Source organism: Perca flavescens, chromosome 10 (assembly GCF_004354835.1).
Source record: "Perca flavescens isolate YP-PL-M2 chromosome 10, PFLA_1.0, whole genome shotgun sequence".
NCBI classification, from domain to species: Eukaryota; Metazoa; Chordata; class Actinopteri; order Perciformes; family Percidae; genus Perca; species Perca flavescens.
The window spans coordinates 20,862,664-20,882,096 of record NC_041340.1 but is presented as its reverse complement, the minus strand read 5'-3'; the positions used below and the strand labels follow the sequence as shown (position 1 = coordinate 20,882,096).

General features: G+C 41.7%; 1 protein-coding gene across 6 annotated transcripts in view; it reads right to left on the bottom strand.

Moving 5' to 3' along the window:
• The window catches only part of LOC114562491 (A disintegrin and metalloproteinase with thrombospondin motifs 2), a 191,402-nt gene that overhangs the window by 2,922 nt on the left and 169,047 nt on the right, over nt 1–19,433 (bottom strand). For all 6 annotated transcript variants that reach the window (XM_028588873.1, XM_028588875.1, XM_028588876.1 and 3 more), the window contains exons 5-21: nt 15,155–15,238; nt 13,324–13,480; nt 12,312–12,417; nt 11,851–11,994; nt 10,890–11,022; nt 8,908–9,021; nt 8,654–8,799; nt 8,078–8,253; nt 5,984–6,117; nt 5,773–5,896; nt 5,185–5,265; nt 4,911–5,074; nt 4,594–4,747; nt 4,327–4,462; nt 3,931–4,138; nt 3,485–3,614; nt 2,894–2,980 (exon numbers count right to left, since the gene is read on the bottom strand). In XM_028588873.1, the coding sequence (XP_028444674.1) occupies nt 2,894–2,980; nt 3,485–3,614; nt 3,931–4,138; nt 4,327–4,462; nt 4,594–4,747; nt 4,911–5,074; nt 5,185–5,265; nt 5,773–5,896; nt 5,984–6,117; nt 8,078–8,253; nt 8,654–8,799; nt 8,908–9,021; nt 10,890–11,022; nt 11,851–11,994; nt 12,312–12,417; nt 13,324–13,480; nt 15,155–15,238 (2,278 nt within the window). The remainder of the gene's footprint in view (nt 1–2,893; nt 2,981–3,484; nt 3,615–3,930; nt 4,139–4,326; nt 4,463–4,593; nt 4,748–4,910; nt 5,075–5,184; nt 5,266–5,772; nt 5,897–5,983; nt 6,118–8,077; nt 8,254–8,653; nt 8,800–8,907; nt 9,022–10,889; nt 11,023–11,850; nt 11,995–12,311; nt 12,418–13,323; nt 13,481–15,154; nt 15,239–19,433) is intronic.

Genomic DNA, 19,433 nt, shown 5'->3' with positions numbered 1-19,433 from the left:
ATAAATAAAATTGAATTGAGGTGTGCATCATTTTTCAACTGTTACATTTTAATCCTCTACCACTTAACTTGTACAGTTTTTGTACCATGCCAGTAGAAATAACCTTGTTCTCCTGGCAATGTTTGACATTTCCTCTGACAAAGGATCTAGCCAGTGAACATTCCTGGTGAGAGAAGGATCACACTTTTTAAAACATTTTTATTGATACAACTTTGCTGTTGAGAATGACAGTAACTGAAACAATGAGATGTACGCCCCCCCTGCTCAATATATAGATATATTCTTTTCTTAAGAAAAATAATTCAACTGTATTGAAAGTTACAAGTTCACAGTCACTTTGGTAAAACACTTCATTACTTGGAAATCAACCAGTCAATCTGTTAATCGATTGAAAAAAAAAACATGATGTACATAAATGATATTTGCTGTTTAAATGAAATACATAATTTCCATGATGATGTAAAAACTGGAATGGCACATTAAGTGTCATATGAAACATTTACAAAACATTAATAAAATTTCCCTGATAAATCAAAGTGCATATAGACGCAGTGCACGTAGTCCATCTGAATGTTTCTTCAACGTTAGCCAAACGTTAGCCAGCCCCACGCAGCAGGCCAGTGAAGCCACAAAACAGTTACCCATAGTATAGAATATTATAGAAGAAAATAACAGTCATGAACATTATTAAATACAGTCAACACCAATGTTATATACAGTCGCACTGCTAGGTCTGGCTTGGTCTCATACAGTCCAACTCCAGCAGAAGGAAACCTTGGATAGCTCGCTACATAGTCACAACAGAAATATGTGATCACAATACAATGACAAGTCTGAAGTGTTTTTTTTCTAGATGCCATGTGTCGATACCCTAGGCCCTTTGTAAACCCTTCCCAGTAGTTGGACATTGGTCCAACATCACCTTGGTAGGTTTGATGGTTGGCGGGTGTGAGTTTGTTAAGTTGATTTGAAGCTGCCTCTTTTCTGAGTGAAACTTTGAATGAGTAAAGCCATCTCTTTCACAGATAAATGCCATTACATTCAATCCAAGATAAGGCATTGTTCATGTTGTTAATGTTCATCAAAATAAAATGAGATCATTGGACGCTCTTAAATCAAAGTTTATGAGGTATTTCTGTATCTGATCGCAATGTGTAAAAGCCCAAATGATGAAGCTCCCTTACACGCACGCACGCACGCACGCACACACACACACACACACACACACACACACACACACACACACACACACACACACACACACACACACACACACACACACACACACACACACACACACACACACACACACACACACACACACACAAGCTGTCTCCCTCCTTTCCTCACGGGACTGAGATCAATACACTTTCACCGACAAGACTAGTATATCTAATTCAATCATGCATTCATTAACTCACTCATCACAAGACACACATGCACCCATACACACAGACAAATGCTCACACAGGTATACACATACAGATGATGGATGCAAATGTGCATGACAAAAAGTGATCCTATCCTTAAATAAAACAAGAAGTGACAGTAAACCACTGATCCATCTGAGAGAATGGAGAGGCAACTAACTGACCAAATCCTGCATAATATAGGTCTAACCCCTTCCCCCCAAAACACTTTACCATTATTAAATATTCATCTATATTCATGTAAAATCAATAAAAAAATACACATAACAGTCAAGGATCTAAGCGATCAATAGCAGTCCAAAGGTTTTAGGCAAATAAGCTACAGCTTATTCATGGTAAAACATTATTAATATTATTGTTACTCATATAGATTTAGATTTATAGGTATATATAAATACAAATATATTTATAGATGTATTTGTTTAAAGTCTGCAAGCACAAATAAGCTGCATTTATTGAACTTTAGTATAACAGTCAAAGAGAAGATGGCTGATGATGAGGTGAAATGGGAAGCAACCTCAAGCGGTCAGACTACCCTGTTTTTTTGTGTGTGTGTTTTTTTTTTTTTTTAAATTAGCCTTTCTTCAAGATTCTTCACCACACAGTTCCCTCCCACAAAAATCAAAGGGTTTACTTATGTCACTTCCTGTCCCTGTGCTGAGTTCCTGTCAATCTGGGAATGGAACGTAGAATGAGACGCCATTCTCATCCTCGAATAGATGTCAGATGAGCACTTTAGCAAAGATGTCCTCATTGTGACAAGATCACATTCACAATAAAGCTTTCATATTTTTTTTTTTAATAACTTTTTTCTATATAGATATTTATATACCTTTTCTGTTTATTTTCACACCTGTTTCTCTCCACAATGACAGTGCGCTACAAAAGAAAAAAGCGCAGCTGCATCTCAGGATTGGTAACCCATGACAACACGCAGCTAGCTCGCGCAAAACATGGCCGCCAAATGCAGAGGGGGTCCCCTCTCACACATGAATGGCTCTTCGACATGTCTCAGGAGGTGCCCATGGAAACCTGTTCGCCTTGCCACTTCGAATCCTTTTCACATCAATTTTTTTGTTGATCTTTTGAGTTTTCGACTGGCCAGCGGTTACAACACAATGCTCCACAAAGGAGAGAGAGAGAGAGAGAGAGAGAGAGAGAGAGAGAGACAGAGCAAGAGAGAACCAACTAGCACACACAGGAGCCAGAGACCTCCCCCCATTAAGAGCCGTCTCAGACATACAGAGAGAGAGGCAACAATCCCCCAAAAAGAGAAGCGAAAGCTTTGCCGCTCGCTCACGGGTGTGGGCACAGGCACGGCCATGGGGAAGGTCAGGGGGCCAGCCGGGGCCGGCCCTGCAGAGAGAGGAGGACAGAGATGGGCAGGGCCCAGCAGAGGACAGACATACAGCTGCGGCTGCTGCTGTGGAGACCAGGCTGGGAACTATAGAGGGAGGTTTTACGTGAGGAGATCTTCGGGAAGTTGGGGTTGGGGCGTGACAGCCACTGGATCAGGATGTTGCCGTTCTTGTTGAGGTCTGATGAGCCCTCTGCAGAGAAAAGAGTGATGACGTAGTTAAGGTGGGAAGGGAACTCTTTGAATGGTTGTTGTGATCACCTTTCACATCTTCTTTTCTACACTGCTATCAGGGCCCGTTTGTCTCTGTGTCTTCAAGGATAATCCCAGTTTATTACAATATCTGGCAACATGGTGATATTGCTAAAACAGGAAAAGAAACACAAGTGGTAAAACAGATTATCTGAGGGAAAAACAAAACTCTTGTAAATAAGTTTTGCTAATGGGGTGGGGGGATTGTTTGACAGCTCGTGTCTTGCCCTAAACTTCTTTTTAACGATGCCATCTATTTACTGTAATTTTTGAGCACAGCGTTAGTACTGCATATGGGAATGTTGACCAAAACTATGAAAACAACATCCACGGTTTAATAAACTCAATTCCTTAAGACAATTGTGTGTAAATAAATAAATTAAAGTGACTTCCACATAGTTTGCCCTGGCAGGTTATGTATGGGTTGGAGGTTCTTTAAACTCACTGGGACATGGATCCATGCGACAGACTCTGATGGTGTCGGGCTTCCTGTCCAGACACAGGCCGATGGTGTTGTCCCTGGTGTGGCACAGAGCCTGCCTCTGCTGGGTCCCATTACCACATGTCACTGAGCACTGGAGATGCAGAAAATACACACAAACCAGCACGTTATTACAAATCACTTGTTAAATATGGACATTAAATGTTTTCAAGTTCCCGCGTTTTATTTTTGGTTTACTCAAAGTAGTAACAGTGAAGATGATCTGTTTTTCGGAGGCTTGTCAAACCTGCCAAGAACACAGTTATGAGGGAGTCTTGTGATATTTAAAAAACAGAATGTCTTACAAAAATAGCAGCTGTTAGGCTGCTATTAGAAAGTATTTTCCTGCAAAAAGTCAAATCGGCCAATTATTTCCCATTTCCACATTGACCCGTGTCCAGCCAGCGTACCTGCGACCACGGCCCGAGTCTCCACTGGGTGGGGCAAGAGTGTCGGTTGCAGGGTCTGCGAGTCTCGGGCCGGTCGTCGTTGCAGTGTTTATTGTGGATGGAATGTGTGGTGTTGTCATCTAACGGCTGGATACAGCTGGCCGAGCGGATTTGCATCCCCGTCTTTCCACATGGTTTGCTGCAGTTCTGCCACTCCCCTGTCACCCAACTGGAGAACATCACGGGGGAGAGAGAGAAAGTTCTGAGGGCATTTAAAATGTCAAAATGCTGAAGTAAACAATAAAAGAGGAGGTAAGAGAGGGACAGCTGAATGTAAAAAATAAAAAAAAGCCTAAAGTTGTCTATCACAGTTGTGTTATATTTTTTGCAGTTGGTGACATATAATACAATGCATACATGGGTGGAGGGCAGGGCTTCTGGTTGCAGTCTCTGGAGTCTTCTCTACGTTTCATGTTGGATTTGTTACAGGAGCTCTTGTGGACCATCTTACTGTCAACTTTTCTTCTGCAGCCATATCGCAGGGTCTGCTTCCCTACAGCAAGAGGGGATGGGAAGTTTAACAAATGTAAGCACAGAAACATAAAGACAGGTATGACAAATGCACGTAGTTGATCTCAGAGACACAACAGTTTCACAACAAGCATTTTCCTTGCTCGACTGTACCTCCGCCGCAAGGCTTATTGCATTTGGACCATTTCTTCGGAGCCCATTCATAGGCACTGTCCTCTACCAGCATGTTGTTCTGAATGGAGTCACTGTCCGTGTTCATCATGTACTTATAAGACAAATTCACGTCCTCATCTCCATATAATTTCATCTGCAAACAGAAAGAAGTGACAAAACTGAACACTTTAGGTAACTGATATTATTTCAGACAAAACAATAATTAAATTTCAAGTGTAATTTAGATAATTTGGTATGCAGAAAATGCTTGTGTATAACCAAATTCATTTTTAATTTTCACTCATTTCAATGTGTACCATGATCAGAATTCCATGTCTGAGAGGACCAGTGGTCTGAAGTGTCTCTTTGCCGTCGTCATTCTCATATTCCCACTCCACGCCCTTTTCTATGACCGAGTGGGATTCTGGGTAATCGTTTTTCCCATTCAAGAAGAACAGTCCTGATGCCACGTTCTTTACAGCTGTAGATGGGTGAGAAATATTCATTGATTACACTTGTACCACACACGCATACAATACAATGCAATACAATACAATCACACTGAAAATAACAATGTACAATGTCAAATACCTAAAGTGTGTGAGGTCGCTTTCAGTTCTTGGATCAGTAAGTGTCTCGCTCCTCTGGGGATTTCAAGAACTTTAAGGAAACCTGAAATAAAACACACATCTGGTTTGTGACTCAAACATCATAAAAAGCTCATTTTACGCAGTTTCCTGACTAAAAGCCTCAGCTGATCCAGTAAAGAGCTCTTCCTAGGTAAAACCCTTACAGTCTTGACTATTTTCATCCAAAGTAAACATCTGACTCTGGGAATTTAGGTGCTGTAATGTAGGTCTGTTGCGGCGTCAAAGGTTAGATAATATACTAATAAACATTTGATCATAGAGTGAGGTTTGACGAAACTTCTTGGCAGTGCTTGACTCATGTGGAAACATGTCAACTCAGGTCTCACTGAGGCATGGACATGGTTACAAATCTTCCTCTAGATGGCGATGTTTAGCTGAACGTAACGTGGTGTACAGACTATAAGCAAACACTGACCAACTATGTATCCAGTACTTACCAGCATGATAGACAGATGCTACACTGAGGGAGCCAAGTCAAGTCTGTCCTAGATTAAGATGAGGGCTATTGTGGCTGATAGTGTGTGTTTACCTTTTTTCTTGGCAGTACGTGTGATGATGTCTTTGAAGGTTTTGCAGCTGGAGTTGTCTCCTCCACACACTCCACACTTATCCTCCTGCTTTGAGGAGCCGACCATGCCGTCACAGCCCACTTTCTGTTCATGAGGACATGGAAAGTTTAACACAGAAAGATCCGACCACATGCAGCTGTCTTGCTCTCTCACACACATAACGTCACTCACCTCACACTCCCCTCGCACACACACACTGTGCGGGTCCTTGTATGAGCAGCGTGTGCCGTCCAGGACCATTCTCTGCATAAAGATCACATCGCGTGTCTCCTTGGATTGGCAATGCAGGTGGCAGCGTTTGTTAGCTGGGAAACAAACACAAACACACACAAAATGACCCAATTGGGTTGGATTTCATCGTTACAACCAACATTCTTTTTTATTTTCTGAATGATCTCTCCATGAGTCAGCATGGCGCTGTGTCTCATTGTGTCTGTCTGTGTGACTCATGCTACAACTACATGAGCCTCCAGAGACAAAACCTGGCAGTTCATCCCAGTGAGAATGAACACTCCTACTTAATCACGTTTATTACACATGGACATAATCCAGAGACCTTGTCTTGTGTTGCTTTGACACTAATAAGCAGGTGGCAGACGTGCTACTGTAGAATTATAATATGTGGAGAAAACACACTTGTCTTAGGTTGAACTGAGAAAGCACAGAAACTCTTCTACAGTGTGTGAAATAGGCTATGATAATCGAGGAAGCCTGCATATGCATTGCAGGTGTAATTATACGCGTGAGTCAAAGTGTAGGTACATTTATAATGTATTTATAGATTTATATATACCTCCAAGCCAGAGTATATCTATATTAGCCACTCATTCCAAGAAGCTATACATCAAAATGCGTGTGTTTAGTAAAATGAAGATGGTTTAAATAAAATTTTTTTATTATAATTGTAGATAAATGGAAAATAATTAGCTTAATTACCTTAAAGACCCCCAAATTCAATTTTGATGTTTTCAGGAGGTCCAAGATGCTAAGTAAAGGGTCAGAGACCCCCTGAAATCCACCATATTTTGAACAATGCTCTAAGAGGAGACATCTGATCACATCTGGGAAAAAATAGGAGACAATTTGTGGCTTCTGATCTAATGTGACAGACCAAAGGGTTGGCTGAATCGCTCTAAACAGCTGGTCACAGAACAGCCTTACGTTTCATGTTTCTGTGCTCAAGAGTATATTACAGTTTATCTGTTGACTTGGGAAAAGACCTAAATAGAGACAAAAAGCAGCAGTGTGTCAAACATCTCTGAAAAAATACTATAAATTCACACTCGGAACAGACACACACTTTTTCTCTCTGAACACTATCTGAAACTCAGGAGATGACAGACCATGAATGGAATTCAATTTCACCTCCCTGTTCACTTTTTTCTCTCTCTCTCACACACACACACACACACACACACACACACACACACACACACACACACACACACACACACACACACACACACACACACACACACATACACACACGCAGACATGCACTCACTGAAAAGTAATTTGAGACTGAAAAAGCCTTGCTAAAAAATATGGCATTTAGAAATGATAAGAACGGAGAAAAACAATTTAGCATGGCCCTTCTTAGCGGAATGTGCGTAGCGTGACCTCTGATTGGATATGGAGACAGCTCAGCACTTTACTTTAGGGCTGCCCTTTAGTTGGATGATAATGTAATACCTATAAGAAAGGCAGTGACACCATCACTTAGAGACAGGGTAGGTCTGACAACCACATACTAGACTTTAAATTTTCTCAGTAATGTAAAGAGGTTTTGGATATTAAGTGGAGAACTTGGAAAGTTTGTCCATATGTGCCAAGTGATACATGGATGGAAAAAAAAGATGCAGGAAAGGGGGGTTAGTCAAGTTCAAATGACATCAGTGAATGTGGCGAGAGAAGACACAGAGTTCAAAGAAGATTGTTTTTAAAGAGACTTTCAAAGAGATGGCATGTTTTTATGAGAGGGCGTAGCCATAGCTCAAAGCTGTACTCAGCCAGATGTGAATGACCTTAACAGAACACAACATATATATATATATATATATATGAAAACCTCTAAAACCCAACCGCATTAAATTAAATGTGTTGGCTTCCTCTTTTTGGCTTTCATGCGTATTTACAACTTCCACAGTGTATCATCACTTATGGTTTGTCATTCTCAGGCTGGTCTCTTTATTGTGACGGCCTCTTTCTGTGTCCATCTCTCCACAAAACTGCTTAACCCCTTTCCATCTGAGGGTGTATACTCACGGTCTGTGTGTTCATAAGGCAGCCATTGTTGCTGTTTGCTGTGGATTTCAGAGGGGTGGTCCGAAGCGTGGCATTGCTCCTCTCGCGTGTCACTGTAAATATCCTCGCACTCGTTGGTGTTGCACATCTGGAACTGGTTAGTCGCCCCCATGCAGGAACGGCCCCCATTGGCTGGTCTGAGAGGGTTGCAGGGCAGAGGACGCATTGCCATTCAAAATGTGTGTTTTGTTTCAGTTCTAAAATGAACTGCCTTATATTGGATAACTTGGGCTATAAATAATACATTTAACACTTGTACAAATTATCTTGATCTATGTTTAAGGTGCAAATTATCACTATCAGGAGTCAGTGCAACAAATATCAGAGGTTTACTATCAAGAACTCATAATGAGGTATGCTTGCTAAAACAAGTGTAGAGCTTGAGCTGAATTTAGCATAATTAAGAACAGACTGAAAACTTGCAAGACAGACAGACAGACCGACAGATGCGCGCCACACACACACACACACACACACACACACACACACACACACACACACACACACACACACACACACACACACACAGTTTCATACCTAGGATTGTCACATTCACGTGTGCGAAACTGTACTCCTCCACCACAGGTGCGGGAGCACTGACCAAACTCGCTCCACGAACCCCAGTTTCCATCTTGCTTTATAATGTCAGGTGTCAACCAGATGCAGTGACCTTTAAAGCAATGCTGCAATAGGCAAAGAATACAAGAAACAGTTGCTATTTGGATACAGTGTGCCATCAAATCATTTTTCTTCCACATAATGTAAGTTGAAGTACAACAATGTAAAAATACCTTCCCGTTCCCACACATGGTGCCATCAATGGGCGGTCCTTTCTTGGTCTTGCAGAAGAAGGGATTGTCTGGGTGGCTACACCACAGCTGCTTACATGGGTCAAATGTGCGATACTGCAGGGCACACAGAGAGAGACTCCTTCTTACAATTAAAAGCCCTACTACACAGTACACACACTGGGCTAACAGACTGGCCTTCAATAATACAAGTCAACCAACATGAGACAGCTGGAATGAGACTAAACACTAAAAAAAAAAAAAAAAAAAAAAAAAAAACAGAGATGAGAAGAGAAATTTCACTACAACAATAACGACAACAGTATTATACCCAACAATAACAACACTGACCCTGCACTGTGTCACTGCACTGTACACTACGCTCCACTGAGAAACACACAGCCATTCATGCAAACTAAACCAAAGGATGAGAGAGAGAGACGAGACTCTCAGAATGAGACAGCCCGTGGTTTAATTAGGTCAGAGGGCAGAGGCCAGAAGGTTAAAAGGCCAAAAGCTGAGGTCTCATTGACCTCACAAATGACCTTGGACACAGATCAAGGACCAAATTCTCCTCCTTGATTGATGAGGATACCACCAAACTGACTCGCAGTCCAGTGTCTGAGGGGCTGTGCCCTCCTCCCTCCTTTCCACAGACTTTCATACCCACCATGACGCCAGGGGACCTTTGCAGGTCAGAGGGCGAGTCACAATCAATGGCTAGACTGTGGTAGGTAATCACCAATGACATCAGACTGGAGGATCCTAAAAGCTGAAGTGAAACATGGAAAAACAGCCTCTGTTCTGGCTTAGCCCTTTCCCCTTGGATGGGAAAGACATCTTTCCAACCTTTTCCACTTGTTTATAGACGCGAGTGTGCCAATATAACGAGGCTCGTCCTGCCAGCGCTGCTGTGATTTAACACAGATTTGCAGGAAAAAAATCGGGATATGGTACAGTTCAACTGTTGAACTGCCCCATAGCCACTGAACCAGTATAGTCAGTGTTTTTAGGGATTTTACAGCCACTGCCTCTGGAAATGAGCATTTTAGAATCCTGCAGACTAACATCCAAAATATGATGATGGGTAGAACAGAGAAACAAAGTACAGTGAAAAAAAAAGAAAAGTAAGGAGCAACATTACAAACAATTACAACTTCAGAGGACAAAAGAAAATCTGAGAAAACAAATGACGGGCCACATGTCTTCCGGGAGGTGGGGTTACCTTACCTGCGTTCCTGACTGGCCCGCCTTTTGTAGCTGAGGGGAATGGGTTTGACAAGAGAATAAAGGGTAATCTAGCAATGTGTGCAAAGCCCCTGAACAAGCCCTTTGTCAATCTAGCAACAGCTTCCCAACAGTGTGCCACAATGGCTTCACAGTCAAAGAGTGGGTGAGGGTGACAAGGCGAGATGCCGAAGCTGGGTGAAGCTCATCTAACTGTGGCCATTTGTGTTTAATGTGTAAAATACTGTTTGTGACAGGATCATGTGAAAGCACTGTGGTATCAAGGTAAGTGCTGTGTTAAAATACATGAAAAAAACAACAGAAAAAAAGAAATAGCTATAAAAACCAATTACCTGCTTTTAAGCAAGATGCCAATCCCACCAGTGGCCGGGAGAGGAAAGCAGAGGACATCAGAAGAATGTGAATAGCTGTGTATGTGTGACTCTTTCATTACAGTGTAGATCAGAGATAGATGTCAGCACTGCGTTTAGAAAACCTTTAGAGCTCAAGAGTTCCCATACAAATCCATCTTCCACAGTGAAATTCAGCAAATTCAGAATTAACTGAACAGACTGAATTCAAAGTGAGTTTACCCCAACTCTGAAAAACTGCATCATCTCAGGAAATAGAGTGATGCTAAGCTTGATTGGTGGAAACTGTTGTAGAAGTTGCCTTCTTCAGTATGTTAGGGCAGCTAGTTGTTAGTAAACTCTATGCTATGTTAGTAAAGTGACCATGGGACTATGGGGATCTCTTACCGCGGTGCACATCGTGTAGCCCACGCCGAAGTCAAAGCGACACTGTTCGTTCATGGAGTAGTGCAAACCAGGAAGCTGAGGCAGGGACGGCCAGTTGTGGTCAAAGGGGTCGTCACGGAGACAGTCATAGGAACTGCAAACCAATGTAAAACAAATGTGATGAAATGTGACTTTCTTCTTTTCTTCCAGTTATTCATGTCATTGTGCAGTATTAAATCTAGGGCTGCAACTAACGATTATTTTCATTTTTGATTAACCTTGGGATTATTGTCTTTAATAACTTGTTCTATAAAATGTCATGAAACAGTGAAAAACACACAATTTCCCGAAGCCCAAGGTGACGTCTTTCAATCGCTTGCATTTTCCAAAACCAAAAGTTATTCAAGGTACTGTGACAGAGGGTTAAGAAAATCAGCAAAAATTCACACTGGAAAAGTTAGAAGCCATGAATCTTTGGCACTTTCACTTAAAAATTTTATTAATTAATCAAAATAGTTACTGATAAATTTTCTGTCAATCAATTAATGCAATTAATGACTTGGTTTAGCTCTTATACACTTTAAATCCCTAATGTATTCAAGTGTTCTCACGTAGTGTGCGTGGTGGATCACTATGCCTTCAGAAGCTTACCTAAAATTCATTAAAAGTCATTAAAATGTGTTTAATGGAACGTTTCATGAAACCTTCAAATTTGGGTTTTTTTCACCTTGAAAACCATTCAGGCAGTAAGACTTGTACACTTTGTAATATAACAACTTTTAGGATAATAATAAAATCACACAAAATATCAACAGGACACAAATTCAGTAAAAAAATATTGATGCGATTATCGACCTTTAACAACCAATATATAATGAAATCCTAGTAGGAGTCTGTCTGTGCGTGTGTGTGTGTGTGTGTGTGTGTGTATATGTGTGTGTGTGTGTGTGTGTGTGTGTGTGTGTGTTTGTTTCTGTCTCACCTTAGGTAGCGTCCCAGCTCTTGCATGCTACATCTAGACCAGTGAAAACGGTGGAAGGCAGCTTGCACCAGTGGGGCCATGATGCTGCCCATGTGCACCTCATCGCCACAGCGGTTCCCCTGGCCATCGTGCTCCATCCCCAGCCTGCAGACAGAGAGAGACAGAAACAGAGACAGAGAGACAGAGAGAGAGAGAGAGAGAGAGAGAGAGAGAGAGAGAGAGAGAGAGAGAGAGAGAGAGAAGGAAAAGGAGATAAACCAGCGAAGACAGATTGGGAACATGTGGGAGGAGAAGAAGAACAAGGAACAAAGGGAGGGAGGTAGAAGCAATTCTCTCATCAGAAAATTGGCTGAGGTGACCGATGGACCAAACTGTAATAAATCAATACAGTCTTATAAGACTGCTTTGTTGTCTTTTGCCGAGGGCAGGCTTTGAGACTTCGTTATGGCAAATGCACTTACACATGTCCGGTCTCGTGTGCCACCACAAAGGCAGAGGAGAAACCATCCTCATGATTCAAAGTGCAGCTCCTTACCGGATGGCACATGCCCGTCACTGGGGCGTAACCTAGGCAACCAGGAAGAAAGACATTATGGTATATATAGACTTATTGTTGTGATACATTTTTGCTCATTTCAGTGTATTCTTCCAACACAACATTTCACACAAAATGTACACAAATCTAACAAACCTATTCACATGTGCATGATGGAAAAGTAGCAAGAAGAAGAAAAGTGGTGTATTACTTAGATAAATTGTCCATACCCACCCAAATATACAAATCAGTCAGAGCTCAATAAAAATAAATATTACTCATTGCGTTCATATTCACATATCACATTATCTGATTGATGCATATGATGATGTATATATTTTCTTAAATTCTTTCATAAATATTTGAACAATATTTTAATTGAGTCTCTAGGCAAATCTTTAATTTGAAATACTGAAATATACATCTGCTATTGTGCTCATTTTTGGTTAAATACACTCACTTTTCACCTTAAATCTAAGACTTATCTATCCAAAGATATGTATAATGTATACTACTTAAACACAGCAATCTTTGAAACACTAATCCTAACCCTAAACCATCGCCTTCCACCCTGACATATGCCAATCTCCAACTCCCTGTGCGCATGTCTGTCCAGTACTGCCTTTAATTGTGGGACTGTGGCTGGCCCTGCTCTGCCTATTGATTTTCTGCTGCTGAAGGCTGAGCCCAAGGGCAGCTGAAGGGCTTCTGAATAGCTAGGCCACTGCCTTTAGAGGCCTCTCCCCTGGGCCTGCCTGTTAGCCTGCACTCTGCTGCACAGAAAACCACCAAACCCACGGTGCACTATGCAGCTTTATGGAGGAAGAGGAGAGTGTTCCCTCTTGAGTTGTAGGTCCTCAAGAGGGTGTGTGTGCAGTTTCGATGTATGTACTATATGTTAAACCATAAGGGTTTAGTATGTTCATGTCTTCCATTACCCTGCATGCCCGTGGGGCCAAATTCCTGTCGTGTGAGGAAGATAGCGTGATCGTGATACTCGGCGTCTCCTGTGTCCTGCTTCTGCTGCAGGAAGGCCCAGCGACACACGTTCTCCAGACTCTGAGATGGGTTTCCCAGTTCAATCAGACTCATGGACTGAAAAGAGAGAGACGCATACAGGGAAAGAGAGAAGAGGGTGTAAAGATTATACAAAAACAGGGAACTAAACCTGCTACTTGTTTCAGGTTACAGTTCTGATACATTTACATACATTTTTATTCAACCCTGTAGGGGGCAGTGTCACAATGTTGTATATTGTCAGCAGATCTTGCAAATTGCTGAGGTGTACAACACACACACACACACACACACACACACACACACACACACACACACACACACACACACACACACAGAGTACTCACATTAATGAGGATTTAGGATCCTGTAATCTTGATGGCTTCAATAATGAATAGGAAATGGAACACAGAGCTGCCTATTAATGAGCTATGCACTAATAGTAAAAAACATGTCCAATTACAGAATATTTACTTATGATTAACACCCTGATAGCAGCGATTGCTTCGATTCACCTTCACCTCTCATTCTCTTCCTCATTAGATCTCCACTCCTCTCCCTCCCTACATTTTGCTGTACATCTTTCCATTTTCTCTCCTCCACTGCTTCGTTTTTGCCTAGCTTTCTACATTTCCTCGCCGTTTTCACACACTCAAAATGCACAGCTGAATCAAACAGTGTGTCATGTGAGTGTGCTGCAGTGAAGACATATGGCCTGCCTCTGCACTAACATGCCTTAGACAGAGTGCACTGCACACGTGTGCTTCATCATGTTCATCAGGTGCTTGTGTGTTTCAGTGTGTTTCATGTATTTGGAATTGTGTGTGTGTGTGTGTGTGTGTGTGTGTGTGTAGGTGCGCCTGCATTCAGGGTCACATAGCCAATCGGCAGGCTGTCTGGGTGCAGCTCTGTTGCCACGGTAATTGGGGATGATGGACAGCCAGAGCTTTGGCTGAAGCTGCATAGGGGCTGGTTCTGAATGACCAATGTAGGAGTGTGTGTGTGTGTGTGTGTGTGTGCGCGCGCGCGTGCATGTGTGTTTCCAAGGCTCCACTGGGACTGCAGACATGTAGAGAGGAGAGGAAGAGATAAGGCTACAGCAGCATAAGTGTATCACAGAGTACCTATCCAGCAATAAAATTCCTTGTATCATCCTGTGGGGTAATCCCTACCCTTCTCCGTTCCTGCCATCTCTTGCTTTATCTCTCCTTTTCCATCTCTTCCACTCTCTCCTCTTCTCTTTAGCACAGACAGGAAGATAGAGTTACAGTCCAGAAGAAAAGGATGCTACCCCCTTCGTCCGGTCTCTCTGTTTATGAATGAGGGAGGGTTATCATTGATTGTTTATCTTTGCCTGGACTTCCCATAATTCTGTGCTGCAGCCTACAGGGAGGAAGGCTGATTGCATAACAGGGAGAGTTTCTGTGTGCTTTGGTGCTGAACTGTGAAGGCGTGCGACTTGAAAACACTCCCCTGGGATGCTGCATGCTTTTAGTTCCTCTTTTGCTCAGTCCACTGGAATAACAGGCTCCGGGCATCAGTGCATGCTCATGAGTGCTTGTGTGTGTCGGTGTGTTTGTTTATGAGTGTGTGTGTGTACGACTTGGCTGTGCTTACTGTAGGTACTTTAAGCGATTGTAGCAAAATCCTAGTATCAAAGATAGTGCTGACAGAGAGAGACAAGGCATCCACTTTTAAAGAACTGCATCACAGTCGACTTTTCAGTAGAACTCGTGTCTTGTCAGGTCTTACCTTGCTGTAGCCCAGCATGATAATCCGCACCAGAACCACATTGATCTTTGCTCCCAAAGACTGGTCATGGTAGATCTCATTCACCTGGAGTCACACAGAAGGAAACAGGAGGGAACACAAGTCTCAGCAGAGTAAATACAACATCTAACCTGATATCGAAATGGTTTATAAATTGTATCCAATAGCTTTATTAATGGTTACTACAGTAAATCTTTTAATAATGCTTTATAGATCAGTTATAAGCCATTACAACATTTGAGTTGCTGGGTTGTGATGGAACTAATCCATTAATTAATGCTCATTTAAGTCCTTTCTCCAGTGCTAATAAAGCTTATAAATGGCTTATAACAGATTCATGATGAATTATTAACCATGAATAAATACAGTAGTTACAAATTATAAACCAAAATTATACTACCAGCAACACAGTGATATGAGAGATTAGAAGAGAAAGGCCCCAAAAAGAGAGAAAAGGAAGTTAAGGAGAGTGCAAGGAACTTCGTTTCCCATGAGCACAGATGGAGAGGAGATGAAGGAAGAAAGATGCAAAGAAAGGAAAGAGCCTAATGCAAGGAAACAAGGTAATGTGTGACCAGGGAGATGCAGAGAGCATTATACTGGCGAAAAACATATACAGAGAGAGAGAGAGAGAGAGAGAGAGAGAGAGAGAGAGAGAGAGAGAGAGAGAGAGAGAGAGAGAGAGTAAATTGGCGCAGGAGTTGAGGCCTGCTGTCCTCAGTGGCTGTGTGTGGTGCCTAATGAGGCAAAGGGATGTAAAAACAGACAGCCGTAATGAGATGGCTTATGGACACGCTGTGGAGAAAGAGACACACACATACTGTACACACACACACACGCACACACACACACACACACACACACACACACACACAGAGGTACAGAGATGAAGAACAAAATTGCACACATACACACCCAGCGAGAGAAAGGTAGAGAGTTGAAGAATGCTACAGATAGAGACAGAGAGGCAAAGGGAAAGAGACAAGAAGCTGAGCAGAGAGGGGAGAGGACAGGGAGCACAGACGAAAAATGAGGACATAGAACAAGCTTAGGGAGTGGAAACGAAGCATTCTTAGAAAACAAATGTAGCATAGAGCTGCAGGTTTTAAAGAAGAGAGTAACCTAACGCTCTGTTCCATACTCTGTGTAAAGTCAGAAATTCCATCCTCGTATTCGGAAAAATCCAGTGCAATGATTCTTCAAGTCAGAATCCTAATTTGGTAACCACAGACTGACTGGAATACACGTATTTGTTTACATCACCACATACACATGGCTGCAACTTAAAGGCTTAACAGTGTTACATTATTTTCAGAAAATAAAGCCTTGTTTAATTTTCACCATCGGGAGGGAACATTAATTACATTGTTTGGTAAATAATCAAATATACTAATTAACCTTCTGAAATTTAAAGTTGACAGTTGCCAGCATTCTAAGCTAACTTACTAATGTAGCCAAATATCACTCAAATAACATAAGTGGTTTCAGTGGAATATGCATTTTATGTCAGAAGACCATGTGTTGGTTTTCCAAGCTGGAACACAAGACATAATGGAGGCTGTAATTAGTCTGGGACAGTACTGTAATCGGGACTTTTTGACCTTCAACTGTGAATGGAACAGAGCTCTACATAAAGGAAAGAAGAGAGATTTGGCTGAGATTTGTCAAGTGATGCTTCTTGAGATTCATTTTCCTGCCCAATATCTGCGTAATTCTTCCAGGACTCTAACTGAAAACATTCTTGAAAGACTTTTCATATTCCTATGAGGGTGTGTGTGTGTGTGTGTGTGTGTGTGTGTGTGTATGTGTGTGTTTGCAGTTTTCATCTTCTCTGTCTGACTGGCAACCGGCTGGTATTTCTGTCTCATTTGGTAACATTTGTCTTACTCTCTTGTTATTTTTGCAGGCTGAAGTATAATTGAGTAAATGAGACATAATGAATGTGTGTGTGTAGCGGTGTGTGTCTGAGATGACATTGACATTTGGCTTGGTCAGTTCACATTTGGCCTGATTTAGTCCGTTTCCTCGACAACTGTTAAACTAATTAGGGTCAGTTGACTTCCAGGTGACCCTGACAATTCAAGGTCCACTCTAATGACAAACACCTAGCCACACACACACACACAGCCCCCCCCCCCACACACACACACACACACACACACACACACACACACACACACACACACACACACACACACACACACGCGCCCAGAGGCAGCGTAGTGTCCTTTCACTCCCCTAACTTTAGCTTGATGTCTCTCATGTACTTCACATGATGTACTGCTGTACATTAGATGACAGATATGGCACATTCACATGACATATTCACTGAAATGTGATTACCCATGCATCCACACATAAACACCCACAGTCACAACACACACAGAGTTCATTGTTAACAACTGTACAGGCATGTCTCTCATTAATGCTGCTGAAGGGCGACACCAGGTGTCATTATTTACCAACCAGGCTACAGGTGTCCAAGGTAGACTGTGTGTGTGTGTGCGTGTGTGTGTGTGTGTGTGTGTGTGTGTGTGTGTGTAGTAACTAATGCAGGCCTAGAGGTCAGCAAGGCACAAAGTCATTACTATCAGATAAATAATGCAGCCACGGCCTGTCACTTAACTCTGCAAAAGGCAGGACGAATTGAAAAGAGAATGTAGGAGAAAATTGGCAAAGGATGAGCAAGGAGTGATATTAAAGGCAGCAATTGTTTAACCACATATAATATAGGTATCATTCAAATGTTTTACTTATGAATAATGAGAATTGTGTTTATGTGCATCATAATTGGTAATATAGGCCTGTTTTACTCATGTTTTCAAACAAAAGTCATTTAATTAACCATGTAGCTGCTTAAGAAAACATTAATAACTTAAATTCTGCTTTTGTTGGTCTACACATTTATAACCTGTTAATCCGGATGTTTTTTTCAATTTCAGTGTTGGGTTAAAGATTCAATTAAAATCTAAATTATGAAAAGGAAGGAGAGATGTTAACTTCTGCAAATGCAAAGCAAAACAAAGTGCTCTAAAAGAGAGAATAAGGGAGGGATAGTCCAGACTAAAATCCCAAGAACATGAGAGCAGTTCTGTCTTGTTATTTTTAATCGGCCCTTCATTAGCTGCCCTCATCCACAGGTTCACACCTACAGTACATTTTGTACAATGATACCTCAGTTTAAATATTTAAATGACATTTAAGTTAAGAATCTGATTTATCTGCCCTTACTAAGACTAAGATACATAGCAGTAATACGCTCATAAAGGTTTAAAATACTTTCTAGATAACTGTGGTATAATATGAACATTTTAATAGTTTAATACACTGAGCTCATTGTGTACATCAACACATCATGAAGACTGAGCTTTATTTCATTTGTCGGGAAACATTTAGAAAATATGCATTAAAAACACTCAGCTGTTGATGAGACAGAACTGAGTCATCTAATACATTTTGGCTCGAGCGCTACATAAATCAGACTTTGGACAGCTTTTCTACATTTTTTTTGTCAACACACATGGGAATATTTAAAAATTGAGACCCAGAATTTTGAGCTCTCAGTCTGACAGTGCTCCTTACTGTACATATCTGTGACACTTCCAGCTAACAAGGTGTCTATTATTACCTGGACTACCTCTCCGTTCCCAACTCTTCCTACCACTCATTAATATGACTTTTCACTGCCTCCAGGAGCTTTGGTAAAGACAAGATGGAACAATCTGCACCACTTCCAGACAGCTTTCACAGAAATGAGGCTTATCACATACTGGAGGTATAAAGGTGCAGACAAAAGGCACCTCAGTATGCCAATATGCATCATTTAAATTAAACATACAAACACACTTGTACCTTCCTCATCAGTAGCAACTATTCATATCCATGGAGAATGTGATTAACACTAAGCGGCACCTCTCTAAAGGTCTCCATTAATGGGTGAGACAGACAGGTAGACAGACAGATCACTGTTGGCCACTAAATCCATTGCCATGATGTTCGCCATGGGAAGATTACCGCACAATGGCCTCCACTTGGCATTTGGCACACAACATATTTTACAGGATTCATCACAACATTGTTCCTACAACACTCTTGCTTCAGGCCACTTTGTCACCTGTGGCCAAGCGAAACACAACGCACAGAGCTTACTGGCCAGCCATTTCTCCTCCCCTTCTCTATTTTTTTCAGATTTTTTATTTTCCCCTTTTGTGTTGCCTTTTCTCTGTCTTTCTCTCTCTAGATTTGACACGGGTAATTGTAT